We start from the raw sequence: 17,080 nt of genomic DNA, 5'->3' as shown, positions 1-17,080 counted from the left end.
CACTGACATACAGACAGTGAAGGAAAGCCCACTGACATACAGACAGTGAAAGAAGGCCCACTGACATACAGACAGTGAAGCCCACTGACATACAGACAGTGAAGGAAGGCCCACTGACATACAGACAGTGAAGGAAGGCCCACTGACATACAGACAGTGAAGGAAAGCCCACTGACATACAGACAGTGAAAGAAGGCCCACTGACATACAGACAGTGAAGCCCACTGACATACAGACAGTGAAGGAAGGCCCACTGACATACAGACAGTGAAGGAAGGCCCACTGACATACAGACAGTGAAGGAAAGCCCACTGACATACAGACAGTGAAAGAAGGCCCACTGACATACAGACAGTGAAGCCCACTGACATACAGACAGTGAAGGAAGGCCCACTGACATACAGACAGTGAAGGAAAGCCCACTGACATACAGACAGTGAAGGAAGGCCCACTGACATACAAAGACCCGTCTGCAAAACGTATTTCAAAGCCACTCAGACCAAGGAGCAACACGTCAAACATTAAAGCACCTTTCAGACAGACACCCCGAACTGTTCAAAGAGTTCAAAGAACGACAGGTAATCAAATGTGATTATAAACATGATGCACACCTTAAGCTCACCCACATACAGCCTAACACTGTAGCCTTAGCCTAGTTTAACGACCAGTCTATATGATCATGAGGTCACAATGCACACACGTGTACTAAATGAAACACAATTGATGCAAAATGGCTACATGCTGGTGGATCTTCAGCTAAGTCTTTTTTATTTTAGTTAAGGAAAAATAATTATTCCATGAATTAAGATAAAATATGAACTCTACAATTGCTCATACTTATGGAAGGAACTATGTAGTCATCTAGTCAGGTACGGACAAAAGGCCTACATAGCCGTGTATAATCAATGCTGTGATGGCACCATGTAGTTTTCATTAATATCTTGCTGTAGGCTAATACTAATATTAATGCCATTTGTTAAGTGTTGAAAAAGCTGGGCAGGAACGAGCTGGTAAAAAGGGAACCATACAGATGTTTTATTTATTACCATTATAGATAAATATACCAGTATCGTGTCGTATTTGTGGTATCGTATCTAATTCTGGTATCGTATCATAAGTATCGGGTATCGTGATATTTATGGCAGGTATCGTATCGAAGTTATAATTTGGTATTGTGACAACCCTAGAACAAGACTATGCACGCCTAGCTCAGCTGGACCCTGAATGCAGCTGGTTGGGAACATTGTCTGCCAGAAACATAAACGTCAACATAAAACGTTCTGTTGTTTCTGAACGTCTTTGTCATCAGCGTCTGAACATTTCAGCCCTATGCCTGGCAAGTGTGAGAGCGCAGAGTTGCGTAGAGGCCAAGAGCGGTATTCCAGACAGATAGAGATTTCAATTATAGCTGCAACATATTGAAAAGAATAACTGAACTAGTTCATTTTTTGGAGCTGTGAACTTAGTTCAACATTTTGAATTATGAACTATGAACTGTTCATGTAGAAAGTGAACTTTCCCAACACTGTTTGTCATTACCTAGCATATTGATTACTTGGTAAACTGAAGCCATGTTCATTTTATTAGTATACAGTAGACTAACTTTTTACATCAGTGAGGAGGACGTTGATGAGGTCCAGGAAGAAAGCATTTAGACCTGAAAGGATTCAGGGAAAAACACTTTAAAAAGCATAGGGAATACACCTTTTTTATTCAACGTTCATGTTTTTGTTGTTAGATGAAAGAATTAAGTTCTACTGACAAATTGTCAAAAAAGTCATTTTTAAAAGTTTTATTATAAATGTTTGCATGCATGTCTGCTTGACAAGGTAAATACAGTTAAATTACCCCAAAATTCCCGTATATTCCCGTTTATTCCCGTGGAAAGTTTCCAACTTTGAATATTCCGGGAATTTTGCAACCCTAGTGAAGACAGTGAATGTCAATTACCAACCAGAGATAGAGACCATCACTTATGAGTTTAAACTACAAGAAATACAACATTTAGCAAACAACACCTTGGTGACTTACTTTCATAGGAATAAAACGGGTTCATTCCTCTTAGTTCACATGAATAATCTGAATGATGACAGATAATATATTGTATATTATAATATATATATATTATAATAAAATAATAATATGTTATAATTATTATAATATTATGTATAAATATACAATATATATACTAATATATAATAAGTGTATTAAATAGACAGTGGGAAACATAAAATATATATACTAATAATACTATATAATATAATAATATCATTTTTTTTAAATGGATAGAGTGATGCAGTAACTGTGTCTTTATTACTATAAGTAGTAGTTTAACAGACCTGGCTTCACGTAACGCTATGCAGGAAAGGACGTCTCATTTCTCTTCAAACATATTTCCTCCTTTTCTTCTCTCCTGCATGGCTAGCTAGTAGCTGAAGTGCGGGAGCTAGTGTTCGTTAGCAACAAGCTACGCTATCGTTACTGTGTTTCCACGTGACATGAGTAGTAGGAGCCTGGGATCGGCCCTCCGATCCTCCGCTTGAAGGTCCGCAGCCTATCCACTGAACCACAACGGACAAAAGGCTTGCTCCGCCCATTTTACCCATGATGCATCTGAGGTGACAGAATCATACATTTCGCACCAGAGGAGAAGACACATAACTGACAGTTGACATTTTCTAAATACAACAGTTGTTGAGTCACAGAATGTAATTGTTGAATGTTTTTAGGTGAGAAGTTAGTAGTTTAAGCGTCAAGTCAGTTGTTGGTTTGTCAACCTTCAGCTTGCTTAAAAGATATTCTCCCACATTTTGGAGTTTGAGGTACTGACGTCAGCCCAAAAAAAGACCTCTGATTGGTCAACAAGTCATAAACAAAGCCTCTGATTGGTCGACAGTCAAGAAGTGACCTCCGATTGGTCGAATGACTCAAGAGGCTAACTATTTAATACATTTATATATCTTTGTATTATTATTATATATATATATATATATATATATATATATATAATAATAATAGATGTATACTATGCTTTTTGATTAGTTCCCCCGATCAATAGCTTAAGTTTAATAACATTAGCAGCTAACAATCTAACACTGTAGCTTAATAAAGATAACATACTTATTTAGGTTGAATAAAGAAGATGAAATACATATTTAGGTTTAATAAAGATGATGAAATACTTAGTTAGGTTTAATAAAGATGATGAAATACTTAGTTAGGTTTTAGGTTTAATAAAAGATATTAGATTATATGTATGTATATATATATATATATATATATGTATGTATGTACATGTTTATATATATATATATATTCATTACATATATATATATAAAGATATATAGAAATATATATAGAAATGTAACGGAGTTCAAAATATACTTTGTCACTTCTTATTTTCAATGTATTATATTTTATTTTTGGGTATTATTCAACGATCCTGTTGAGTGTGTGTCAATTTTATTTTAATGAGTTTTTTTTATTTAGCATTATTTCTAAAATCTGTTTCCTGCTGAAATTGGGTTTCACCCCTTCTTGGCCTCCAAAGCTTCCGTAGCCCGTTTTTCCCCTAACAACAGTTAATTATTGCTGAGAGTAAGTTGTGGGGGAAAATGATATTGCATTATATTGCTATATTCTTTAAAAATGTAACCGTTTATGTTACACACGGTAATGGTCGATAATACGATCACGGTGTGCACCTGTTGTGTGTCATTCAGATGGTTAAAATGTTGAGGCTGTTTCATTTTGCCTCTTTTTGTCGCCATTTGTATTTGCCACTTCCGGCCGCCCTGATGTTTATTTTCCCTGTATAAATTCTGTTTTGCTTGTTTAGGAAGCTGATGTACAGAGAGAAGACAACGTGTGTGTGTCGTTGTCTTCTGCATGTATGTGTTTTTCCTTTGTTTAATGTTATAATTTTCGCTGGGTCTGCCTAGTCACTCTAACTCGCGCAGTTATTTATTTTGTCCACTTGGGGGCGCTGTTTCCCCATTGTATGTCATGATTCATGGTTTTGATAAGAATTGTTATAATTTAGATTTAATGTAGTCCTGTCTTCCGGACACAATAGTTCGATATTGCTGAGAGAAGCGGATGTACAGAGAGAAGACAATGTGTGTGTTTTATTGTCTTCTGCAGGAGCAAATAAATGCTGGAAAAGAAAACATCTGAGTCGACTTTACATTACATTACATTACATGTCATTTAGCTGACGCTTTTATCCAAAGCGACTTACAATAAGTGCATTAAACCATGAGTCCAAACTCAGAACAACAAGAATCAAGCAAGTACAATTTCTTAGTAAAAAAAAAAGTAAGTGCTACTAAAGTGCTACTACGGCTCTACCTTCCCTATTCAAGGTATAGTCGTAAAATATGTGTTTTTAGTTTGTGATGGAAGATGTAGAGACTTTCTGCTGTCCTGATGTCAATGGGGAGCTCGTTCCACCAATGAGGAGCCAGCACAGCAAACAGTCGTGACTTTGTTGGTTAGACCATGTTAGACCATGTCCTGGATGTAGACCGGACCCGATCTGTTCGCAGCACGGTACGCAAGTACCAATGTTTTGAAGCGGATGCAGGCGGCCACAATTTCGGGAGGTTGAAGACCAGGCGAGCAGCTGCATTCTGGATGAGCTATAGTGGTCGGATGGCATTAGCAGGTAGACCTGAAGGAGGAGTTGCAGTAGTCTAGCCGTGAGATGACCAGAGCCTGGACCAGGACCTGAACCAGACCAGAACCTGTGTTGCCTTCTGTGTGAGAAGGGGTCGTATTCTCCTGATGTTGTACAGCATGTACCTACAGGAGCGTGTTGTTGCGGTGATGTTGGCAGTCAGGGAGAGTTGACTGTCGAGTGTCACACCGAGTGTTCAATCAGGAGAGACAAGTGGGTGAATAGTAGTCAACGTTTATGTACTGCCAGATGATGTGACCATGGGTTACGCTGAACCATTTGGCACTTGAACTCGGCGGGGAGATTTGAGATCGTGCTGTATTTGCCCTGAGCGGCAGCAATAAATGAATCCCCCCGAGGAGTCCAGACACTGGTGGTGGTGGCTGGAGATACGATGGGCTGCCGAATTTGAAGAGGCGGATGGAGCTGGGGAGGGTTAGGGAAACATGTCATATATTATATCTTGTTACATATCAGTAGGAAGTGTTTTGGTCAGTGGAAGATAGCAACTATTTTATTTATTGCATTTCCTTTAGCTTGTGTTTTAGATTTGGATATTGCAGCTGGAGGTACACGTGTTGAGTGTCGTTCCTTCTCTGTCCACCAGAGGGCGACATAGCATTAAGTTAAAGCACCTGTGTTTTAATGTGACTTTACTTCATGCACTGGGTGTAAAGATGGACGATACAATACTGACACTGCTATTACTTTGGTTATGAATTATATCTGCTTGGTTAATCTAATAAAAGCATTTTACACAGAGGAGCATGTCACATTGAATTAGATTTTAACCCATAATAACCTAGACCCATTTCTGCATCAAGGAAAATTCATGGGGGACATAAAACAGATTAAATAGACCACATATAACACATTTCTGACAAATGGGTTATGTCTCAGGATCACACATTATGGTCTGTATTTCTGACAACCATTGACAGGACTTAACCCATAAGGATTAACGCGGACACACGTGTCACACGTCCTTTAAATATTCTGGAAGGTTCCTTATACAGCTTTATCCTTGATTTTAACTCGTGAAGTCCCGACGTGACATCTACGGAACATCGTGGTGGGTCTTGTGATTTTGTGTTGCCATAACAACACTTCCAAGATGTCTGCTCCCGGATCTGACACAAGTAGCTCAATTTAAAAAGCTTGTTTTTCGTTGCTAAAGATAAGATTCACCCATTTAAGAACGATAAGAATAATGTGTACTTGTAGCAGCTAGTTAGTGTACAATAACTTCAACATGTAACGGCTTCATACGAACAGGAAGTGAGACAATGTGGACGTTTCTGGAGCTGCTTTAACGCAATTTATTTATAGAATGCTTCAGTGTTCATCAGCTCCTCTACTTCCTTTGTGCATTGCATTGTGGGAGAATATTGTCCACCAACAGTGAATAGTAAAACGAGATGAGCTTCACGTGTCATGAGTATATTTTTAACACTTCCACTGCTCATTGAAAGAACTCTGGTTTCAGATGTAGAGGTGACAAAGGTGATCCCACACCTGATGGACAGGTGCTCCAAGCCCCATTGTCACGTGACGCCCTTTCTCCCTCACAGTAGCGAGATGCTATCTGTTCACACAATACACTTTGAAATCTGTCTCTGTCTGGTGTCACGCCCTCCACTCGTGTCTTTAAAACTGTCTTTTAACTAAGAAAACTGACGAATTTCTGCTCACTATGAAAACGTGTGTTTGCTGTCATTTAATTTATTGCACATTCTGTTCTCCTAATCTTTAGAGTTTACACAATTTAAAGCACGTTATGAACTGAAAAAGCTAAAGATTAGTCGTGCACCACTACCTCATCTACAGGCCTTGTCCAAATCTAGTTAAACAAATGGATTAATTGAGGTGACACTGTGCTAAAATGGTGCATATCCCCAAAATAAATATGTGTTTTTAGCAAAGCTCATGGCATGGCTCTATGGAACGCCCTGAGGGTGTGAACTGGAAACTATGGAGGCCCAAAATGTACCTTCAGTTTGACGGTTAAAGGATAAAAAGCATCCCTGGATAACGGATCCACGTGCAAAGCAAAGTTCCTCGTTTGGTTTCATCGCCCATCTTCAAGGTGATGTTCAGGATGTTTGTGACCTCGGTCACTCTTCTCCTCCTCACACTGTGCACCGCTCAGACAGAAAGGACAGGCGTGTTGCCGGTTTACAGCATAAGTGCTACCTTTCCAGATGACTCTTCCTGAGCGTTGACAGCTGAGGGCAAAGAGGGAAGACGGATGGAATTTAAATTTGAAGCGCGTGAGTGTGAGGACACGTGGCCTCCGGAGAACACAGCCGATGGCGAAACGTGGATTTATCTTTTGCGTGTGCTCACAGGATTAACACTGAAATGGGGCGTCGGGGATCCGGACTACCACAGGGAGAGATGCGTCAAAGGGATTCTTCTATTCAGCCGTATGGTTCAGGACTCGGGGAGGACGTGTTCTGACAAACCACATCACACTTTCCTTCCAGCTTCTCGCCTGTTTTTTTTTTTTTTATGATGAATAAAACTCACTTTTGTGCAGAAATGTGCATCTTTCTCTATATAAAAGGTGGATTTGTGTGTGTTTTGTGTGGAGCCTTTCACTCTTTGAGGAATGCGGCGTTCTCTCCGGGACCTCTGCAGGTGCCACATGAAGCCCGACGTGTCTGAACAGAGAATCAAACACATGGAAAACTTACATCAGGCCGAGTCTATGATGAGCCTCTCGCGGTCGCTGTTATAAAAGCTTTTGTTTGATCTCTATTCATCTCACAGGGGTGGATTTACTGATGTAAGGGCCACAATGAAACTCAGTAAACACAGGAGCCTTGGCTGGTTTTGTGTGACAATTCCAATAAAGTTTATTCAAACAATGGGTCTTAAAGTTTTACTTCAGTATTATTCATACACAGCTGTACAAATACTCTGTTGTTTAAAGTAAAACAAATTAACATCAAGGTGGAGCTCATTTTTGTGACTTACATGTTAAATGTTGCATCATATTTTATTTGTTTATCACACATAAATGTAGTAGAATAACTTGTACAACGCAGTAGAAAAGGCTGAATCTCTCCTATAGAAGTCATAAAGCTGCATACAATGGAAGTACTATACTGCATCTCATTGGTGTACTGTAGGCCTATACCTGTATTACACAACGGCTTAAGCTCGGCACGCCGCAAGAAACGCGGCGGCCCGGGCGCCGACTCGGCTGAGACTCGGGAAGAATGACGCTTCAGAATCGGGTTGAATATATTCCTCATGTCACAAAATACTTATTTTACTGACTCAATTAAACCCATGAAGCTCACATTGTTTGGCAATAATAATAATAATGTGATAAATGTATTTCCAAAAAAGTGAAAACCATTAACCAAATAAAGAAAGGTACACCTCAAATTCTAATTATATTATTTGCAGCAGTTATTAAAATAAACATTTTGCATTTTGGACGTTTTCGCAAACAAAAGCAGCAAATGCCAAATAAGATAATAAATGATATATAATAATATTATAATATATTAATAATGTAGGCAGGTGAAACTTGATAAGACACCAGACACAACACTATCTTCAGGGATCTTTATTTCTCGACTACTGTTAAGGAAATAGAGAAGTATTACTTGGAATGTTCCATTTGTATTAGATTCAACAAACATTGTCCAGTACATTGACATTTACACTGAACACAGAATCTCACTTAAACACGTTTCCCCAATCTGGGTCACTAACCTATGTAGTGCTGAAATGACTTGAAGCCTTAACTAACTCAAAGGGCCTTGAAACTGTCACTCAGTACACATAATCTGTGTATAACTCAAGTGCATACAGTCAGTGCATAAATAACTGTAGAGGTAATTCTTTGGTTAACACAGAAATAAAAGACAACAAACAATACGATACAGTTAGCTCTGAACTTAACATGAAACTGTCCTAGATCTGGAGTTGTGTGTCTTGTTTCCTGTTTTATTTTGAAGTCCCCGTCTCTCGTATCCTCTGTTTCCCTGCACTTCCTGTCCCTGTGATTGTCTGCCATGTCCCTGATTGGTTCCTCCTGTGTCCAATCACCTGCACCAGCCCTGTGTATTTAAACCCTGTTTGTGTCATTCCCCTTTGTCGGTTGTCCTGTTGTGATCACGTGTGTTAGTCCTGTTCCTGTGGCGACACCCGTGACAGAAACATTTGGTCCATTAATAAAGAGAAATGATGCAGTATATCACAGCGAAGTTTACTTCCTGCTTCGCTCTTTGCGTCTTGCTGGCTTTCTCTGAAGTACAGTGCCCTCTAGTGGCTGTAGTTAATTAAGTAATTTAGGCTGACATATTCTTCATGACTCCAGTTTTCAGTAAGTAATAAATCAATGTGATTGTCTGATATTAAATCATTTACTAATACAGCTTTAGATGACAGAGATCTAATATTTAGGAGTCCACATTTAATTATCCTGTTTTGTTCCACTGTTGCAGTAGTGATGTTAACCTGTATGAGGTTATTTTGTATGACTCCTCTTCTGGTTACTTTTGATTTAATTAATTTAAGTGGCCGTGGACAGACACAGTCTCTATAGAGTTAAGGTTAAGGGTGGGTAACTGCTCGGATGGAAGTGCAGAGAAGGGTGGAAGACTACAACTCTGCTTCTGCTTCCTGATCTGAACTCTGGGTCATGGATTAAGTCCGTTAATCAACTTGTGTGGGTGCAGCAATGTGTTTCACAGGCAGACGTAAAAAGAAGAAAAGATGGCATACAATGCAGATACACACACATTTCGTGTTACGAGTCGGAACCCATTGTCTCTCCTCCGTATCTTTCCCAGTCGACATATGTAGAAACACATGAATACATGAACAGCAGCAGTTATCTGGTTATTCTAAACAGGCTCTAACCCCACTGGACTGTAGGGTACTCTTTACAAGCCTAGCACTGAATCCAATAAATGAGTAAGTCAATAAAACTTGTGCTAAATTAGGAGGCCACAAACACAAATCCAGCTGATAATAATAAAAGAGACAAATGTCAATACACTTCTCATTCATATGACGCATGAAGGTCCCCAGGTAACCTTTTGAAAAAAGCAGAAAGCCGAGTCATCACAACCCAAACACACAACAACCTAAATCGAGCTCTCAGCCGTGAGGAAGTGACGCCGTTGATATTGTGGAAGTTTTGCGTGGTGAAGATTATATCGCTCTGTCTGTCAGCCGCACGACCGCAGTACATTCCTACAACAAAGAAGCATTGTTGCAGAAGAAGAATTAATGGGAGATTATGTATTGTCAGGCGGTCATTATCCAAAGATAAACGAAAAGGACCCAAGCTTTTCTTTTGAGGAACATTTATTCATTTAGAACTAGAACGGGCACTCGGTAGAGCGCATACCTTCGCCGCAGCCACTTTTTGGTACTTGGCATGAGAGTGTGGGGAACAGTAAATTGATGTAACTTGATACCAGATATTGTGGTAAACATCACAAAAGAATTATGTATGAACATCAGCCTTGATTTATGATGTTGACCTTTGTATGTTGCATGAGAGAGTGGGGAACAGAACAGTGAACATTTTGGTGCTGTTTTCATGCAAATCGGATAAGAATTGACTGTGTTATGACAAACCCCGCACATTTCGCAAGGTCGTGACCCCCCCTGACCTTCGACCCTCAACCGCTAAGAAGGGTTATGACGTCATTGTATCATGTCGTATATCACAAGATTGGGCATTGAATTCCGAACATTTTGGCATTAGTTGCATGCCAATTGGATAAAAATTTACCGCGTTATGATAAAAATACGATTTTTACCTATTCATGACCTTGACCTTTGACCCGATCGCTCCCAAAATCTAAATCAATCGGTCCCCGGATAACAGCCAATCATCCCACCAAATTTCATGCGATTCGGTTTAATACTTTTTGAGTTATGCGAATAACAAACAGACATATTTACAAATAAATACACAGCGATCAAAACATTAACAAAAGTATTTTGCGAAGGTAAAAAACAGCTCAAACAGAGAACAAATGTATTCCAACAGAAACAAAACATATGCTAGGGCCTATCAAACAGCTCAAACAGAACATCTTACAACAACATAACAAATATGCCTACATATAGTCGATACACCGGTAGACTACTGTCTACAGGTTTGCATTTGAATACACATGCGCGTCTTTTAGCAAATCTGTGTGCAAAGTCTTTAACCACGCTCTTTACATCTAAACTGACGTTTATTCTCTATGCTAAGGATGGCCAGACCGGACAGCCTCTCTTATGACATGGAGCTTCTGAGATATGTTTTGATCAGTTTTAGCTTGGAAAATGACCTTTCAGCGCTTGCGTCAGTCACAGGTATTGTCAGAAATAATTTGATGGCCGTGGCTACATCAGGCACACTTGATAGTATGGAGTTGTGTTTTATTATTAGCGTGTTCGCTAAATCATAAAGGCCCTAGTGGTTGCCTGTTACGATTGCCTTTACAACTATTATTTAAAACTTATAAAGCCAGTTTAAAATACTTTTTTTTATTGTGTAGCTTTATATGAGCGAGACAACTTTGAGGGATATCTTAATGTTATTACGTAATGTAATATTATTTATTTATTTATTACATTATTCGGCCCAGATTCGGCCGCCATCATCGGCCAGAGTCGATGATGCGGGGGTGATCTCTACGGGCCTGAGCTCAGGCCTCAGCTGAACCAAAGAGCATCACTGTCACACCCTCTGCCACGATAAGGCTGTGAAGATCAACGGGCACGCGGCACATGGCATTCAAAATATTTCTGAAGGTTTTGTCAGTGTTATGTCACGGAAAATCTTTCAATCTTTTTAGATTGTTGTTAGATTAAATAGTTTCTACTGAGAAGCTGTCTGTGTGAGAGGAGCCAACCCTCATGTAACTTCATACAGGCTTTTCTAGTCGCACATCCAGGCTGGTATTACATAGGACTTTCTTTTTAAGTGCAAATCAGTTCTCTCTTTAAGATACTGGGCCTACTGGTTATGTCACTCTTTCAGAGTGTTTCTTACTTTGCAGATTGATTATTGTTGATGGTTTTCAAATTTCTTCACGTTAACCCATGAGAGGAAACCATGTTAACAGGTCGATGACGTCATCATTAAGGTTTGATTGTATCAATGAAAGTTCACATACAGAGCACAGTTTGTAAAGGTGCATTTATTTATTCCAACACCTGCTTATGAAGTCATACATATTCAATAAACATATGTGTCTGCAGAACCCTTGATCTGTCTAATTCTTTAAATTCCTGACAGAACAATGACCAACCTTTCTGAAAACAATGTTTGGCATCAATACCCTACAACCTTTATATCAAAAGTTGACATCATGTTACATTTTATTGTTACATCGTGATAATAATCTTTGTTTCTGTTAACACGTTAATTTATCTGGAGTGAGACTTTCATAAACATGTGGCTATTAAAGCAAGGGTAGAGATTAATGTTAAGGCTACGTAAAACGTTTGTGTGAGGTAAGCCAGAGCACGAGCCAATCAGCGTTCTGTGTTGAGCTACTGGCAGCTATGGGAGGGGCTTATGTGTGTGCGAGGTGACTGTTCGTTCTGAACAACCATGGCAGCAGAGGTTAGCACAGATGCTGCAATAGCATCAGTCATTTCAGTATGTTTTCATTAAGAGAAGAGGAAAGAATGGCACTGGAGGTTTCCTCTTGTTAGAAAGGTTTTTTTTGCTCTTCTCCCAACTGTTTTGATTGACAGATGGTTCATCCAATCTCCTCCTGCTCTTTTCCAAACAACTACCAATGCCGACTTCTCAAATGGTTCTATGAAACAAACCATGTGACGGGCCAGGTCCGTTCTTTTGTACTCGCTCAACACTCCCTAATTAGAGATAGATTGTTAGTCTGAGCATGGACTGCTTTTAGAATGCAGTTGATAGAAACACAGAAATAATGTAACATAACATCCCCTCACCCAACAAACAGAACACAACTAGCCAGCCTTCTGAGGACATATGTAGGACAATATATGGTTTATCATATTCTTAATAATGGGAGGTTGTGGGTGGAGGCTGTGTGGCAGATGGTGGGCCAGGGTCATCTCCCAGGCATCGATCAGATGAACATTCATTCCTTTGAACACGGCTCTGAGCACCTTGTCACGCTGCAGTGAGAACCAGTCGCTGTTGGTAATTGTTTCATAAAGCGTCAAAGCTTTGGGGTTTGCGGTCCGCATGACGACCAGTGTGCCTGGAGCCCTGTCCAGCAGCCGCACCACCGCCCTGCGGATGCTCTGTAACCTCCTGATGTAGATCGCCATGGGGAAAGTCCCTAAGTGAGACCAGATGCCAATGACTACGACAGAGTTGATGCCTCCAACTAAGCCGTCTAGCTCATTGGCAATATAACGAAACTCTCTAGTTGGGATGTTGGAAAAACGGAGAGGAGGACCGTGGCAGCGGAACGTCACCAAGATGTTGTTTGCATAGTCTAAGACCATTAAAGGTCCACTTTGCTTTGAGCTGTGAAGATCAAACTCCTTAAGACCTGAAAGTATTACAGGGGGAACATATTAGGCTGCAGTGGGAACAAAACCAAACTGCATGACATCTCTGTGGATCAGCTACCTGGTACGGTTGCCTTGAGGAATTCAAACCACTGCCTGATGGTGGAGTCTCCATACATGTTGACCACCTTGCCTTTCAGACACTCAGTGATGGCAGACGTGTTGAATTGGCGAACTGTGGTGCCACTTAGAGCTCGCCACAAACCCTGGTAGTAATAACCAGAAGGTCCAGATGGCACAGTGTTGCTCTTCACCTTCAGCTGACCTGACAGGAAGTGAAATAATAGGGGTGGGTTTATTTATTTATTCAAAAAACCCAATTTGATTGTATGAACCTCTTATGGATGCTCCATCCTCCCAGCACAAGTCTGTAGGACATTCAGTTTTGACTTATTGTTATTAGCCGGTAGTAAAATCATGCTGTACCTCCATTTTCTGGCAACACAGTGACATTGGAAGGTCCTGAAGCCCGAATGGAGACTTTCATGTTGACACGACTGAAGAAAAAAAACACACATAAAATGTCTTAAACATACAACTCAATACAAGTAAAGGTGTTTTAAATCATTAAATAAGGTTAAAACTATTACGATTTAACAAAAAAAAACAGCAGCTTGAAATTTCATTCAACGTCCCACAAAATGTTACCCCGGAATAAAAAAATCTATTTTGTAAGTTAAAGCTGCCGTATCAATATTTTCATACAAGCAATGGGTCAATGACCATGAGTAATCTGCAATATGACGCTTGCACTGATTAAGTCACAGATAATTATCATCTGATCATCTCTCAGCTCATTGTTTTAGTTTTTTACGTTCTTGCAGGTAGACATTGACACAACTCCAAATAGATGTGTAAATAGTCCAGGGTTGGCTAACACTTTGCCCATATCATTTCATACGGTTATCATATCATATCAATAGTTTGTAAAAAAATATGAATGTGTGTATCTTTAAGTTTCTCAAAAGACCACATCCAAAATACAATGTACACATTTAGAAGTACAAAGGTGCACTCAGTAGAGTGAAGTTCTCTCCAAGTGTGTCTGCCAGGACCAGTGTTGTATTGTGTGATTGAATGAATACAACCCATGATTGGCTAACACCACCTCTAAACACCAATTATCTATTTGGTGTTGTAAAACACACTTCACTTAAACTCAAAACCAAGCTTCAATGAATTACTGGCCATCAACTCAAAGTTGTCACATAACACACTAAAATATGAATTAATAACACAAAACACTAACAAATGTTGGAAATGAAAGTCAAGTAGTATTTGTATTATCTTTACATTTTCTTCAGGGTCAATGTTAACTGCCTGTGGTCAAAACCTTCTATGCCTTTCTTGTCCCTCACCTTTGAAAGAGCGTCTCCTCCTTGGCCTTGAGGTTTTGTATATATCCTCCCCTGATGTGCTGGATCCTGGCATCACAGCTCAGGTTCTTTGGCTTGTAACAGAACCAAGGATCCCCTGTACGGAGGTCAGTGTAGTTACACAGCGGCTGGGTTGGCCGTAGGCAGACATTACACATGGTGGCTTCAGAGAGTGAGCCTGAGCGGAAGAGGCTCTTGAAGTAAATCCGGTCTGGCTGTTCTCTGGTCAGCCTGTCGAGAACTGAGATGGCCTCAAATGGGTGAACCAGCATCACCTGATTAGATACAGAACCAGAGTTTTCAATAGAAATCTACAATTTGGGGCCAAAAATTTGACATTTCTTTGATCTGTTATGAAAAAGTTCCGTTGTTAATAAATGGACACATTTTGGAGTGTTTAATGCCTGTTGTGTAACATTGATGCTTTACTTGACTGCGCCCCCTGCTGCTACTCCATCTACCATTAAGTCTACACTGTCCCAAACTGCACAAACTGCACAAATTAAACAGATAAATAGATAGGCTACAGCTTACTGTTTAAATATAACCACCAGATCACCTGGTCATTGAGAAGGAAAGATGAAGCAACAACGCTCTTCCTGTAAAGACTCCACAGGTTTTTATGTTGAAACGTAACCTTTTAGAAATGTACATCTTTAACCAGTAACTCTATTACCAAATGTGTTATCATTTCTAACTCAAAATCCACGAAAAACCAGCGTGTACTGGAGAAAATCAGAAAAGATTGCATGAGAGACAATTAGTTGTACGACCTTAGTCGGAGCTGGGAGATGCTATGCAATGACTGGTCAGTCTGCATTCTAGGGCGGGACTTAGTAAAGGGATTTATTATATTTTAGTATCTTGAAAGCAACAGCAAGGCAGAACTGAGTCCACCTAATACGTGTTCATTTATTGCAAGTCATATTGTTATATTCAACAACATTATCTCATACATCCTCATTTCCTCATATTGTGCAACCCATGGTGTTTTGTATAGTTCAGGAACAAAGAGTCTCCACCTCCGTCGTTCCCTCTAACCACTGGATGCCAGCAGTCTCCCATCGCACCCCTCCAACCCTCTCTTCCCGACCTCTTCTATCCTTCTCGATCGGGCTGATAGTCATCCCTCGAGCCCTGAACCAACAAACCAGACATTGGATCTAGCCAGAGCCTTTCATGTTTTTGCGTTACCTGAAGGCCAGTGTACTAAGAAACGGTTGGAAAGTTGAGCAGAGGGGTATTCATTCATGTGCAACCTCACCACTGGATGCCGCTAAATCCCACACACAGAACCTTAAACATGATAGTTTTTAGCATCACCTCAACCTGTGCGTCTCCTTCCCAGAGTAAAGAGAAGACAGCAGAGTAGCTCCCATTCAGATGATCCACCACTTGCCCAGCAACACCAGCTTCAAGCATGCGGTTGTGCAGCCGGGCGAGTAGGAAGTCCCCCCCAGACTTCTTGGGACGACCCTTGAAGTCAGAGGTTTGTATCATGACCTCCAGCTGATCCCCGACACGCCACTGTCCTCCTCTCCTCCCTGGTAGAATGGTGAAGTTGCTGTGAGCTGGATCACTGGTCTGCTCCAAGGAAATAGGACCTGGCAAAAGTGGCGTTTCAGGCCAAGCAGTGGAGTCTAGTATGAGGCGTTCCTCCAGAGCGTCCTGAGGGGACAGCGGCTGGAAGGTGCAGAAGCTACGGTTCACGTCAGGGTCAGAGGAGACTCTCTGGGTGAAGATGGGGGAGTTGACTTTAGGCTGAAACTGCAGAGGGTCGAGAGAGAGATGGTGACAAAGATACAACAGTATGCACTGAAAATAAAGGAACCAAATAAAGTAGAAGGGCCATGATTTGAATATTCTTTGGGGGTTTGATAACAACTGTTAACATAGACTAATGCGAAAAGCTTCAAGATACTCTGGTTTTATGTTTTACACAAGGCAAGAAAGTGAATGTTAAATTGAAAGATTTCTTTTGTGTGCGCTTTCAAGGTTTTGTGGAAGTTTTAACACATGGAGGGTTGATCTAAAGAATAGAATACTGCCAGCTTTCTCCTTTAACTACAGGATCTGCTGCTGTCAGCAAGTCCAGGTGCTGGACCGAGAGAAGAAATTGAACTCAAATTCCATTTATTTGCAATGACGAACAACACTGACACACATTTCAAAACAATATGCAAAAAGCTGAATAATATAGAACATTTAAACCAAGTTCTTACCTCCAAAACGTCCATGTTACGTACCACTAACATTAAGATTGAGGCAGCCAGAAAGAGGACGATGGCGACAGACTTAGTTCTTCCACATGAAAGGACCTTCATGATCAGTGATTAGTCTTCACCTTCAGCTTCAGCTCTTACTCTGGTACTAGATACAAACATATATATACATATAAAATAAATGGGTACCACCATAACACCTTGTTATGCTGAAGATCATTACTTGTTTAAACTTGAACTCAGTTGTGAAATCCTCCCTCTCTATA

General features: G+C 40.3%; 1 protein-coding gene across 1 annotated transcript; it reads right to left on the bottom strand.

Moving 5' to 3' along the window:
• Window positions 1–11,892: 11,892 nt before the first annotated feature.
• LOC117746699 (NXPE family member 3-like) lies at window positions 11,893–16,829 on the bottom strand. The gene is made up of 6 exons (XM_034556000.1): window positions 16,815–16,829; window positions 15,916–16,359; window positions 14,575–14,867; window positions 13,643–13,713; window positions 13,278–13,481; window positions 11,893–13,197 (listed from the first exon to the last, which is right to left on the bottom strand). Exons 1-6 carry the CDS (start codon window positions 16,827–16,829, stop codon window positions 12,644–12,646), a joined length of 1,581 nt encoding a protein of 526 aa, XP_034411891.1. The 3' UTR covers window positions 11,893–12,643.
• Window positions 16,830–17,080: the final 251 nt, after the last annotated feature.

The sequence above is a fragment of the Cyclopterus lumpus genome, chromosome 2 (assembly GCF_009769545.1).
Source record: "Cyclopterus lumpus isolate fCycLum1 chromosome 2, fCycLum1.pri, whole genome shotgun sequence".
NCBI lineage: Eukaryota > Metazoa > Chordata > Actinopteri > Perciformes > Cyclopteridae > Cyclopterus > Cyclopterus lumpus.
Note: the sequence above shows the minus strand (reverse complement) of the source record. Positions and strands in the feature narration are given on the sequence as shown.

Coding starts and splice junctions, on each gene's coding strand:
- LOC117746699 (XM_034556000.1), bottom strand. Junction 13,714..14,574: donor GAGGAGACGCTCTTTCAAAG/GTGAGGGACAAG, acceptor TTTTTTCTTCAG/TCGTGTCAACATGAAAGTCT. Junction 13,482..13,642: donor TGTGTTGCCAGAAAATGGAG/GTACAGCATGAT, acceptor ACTTCCTGTCAG/GTCAGCTGAAGGTGAAGAGC.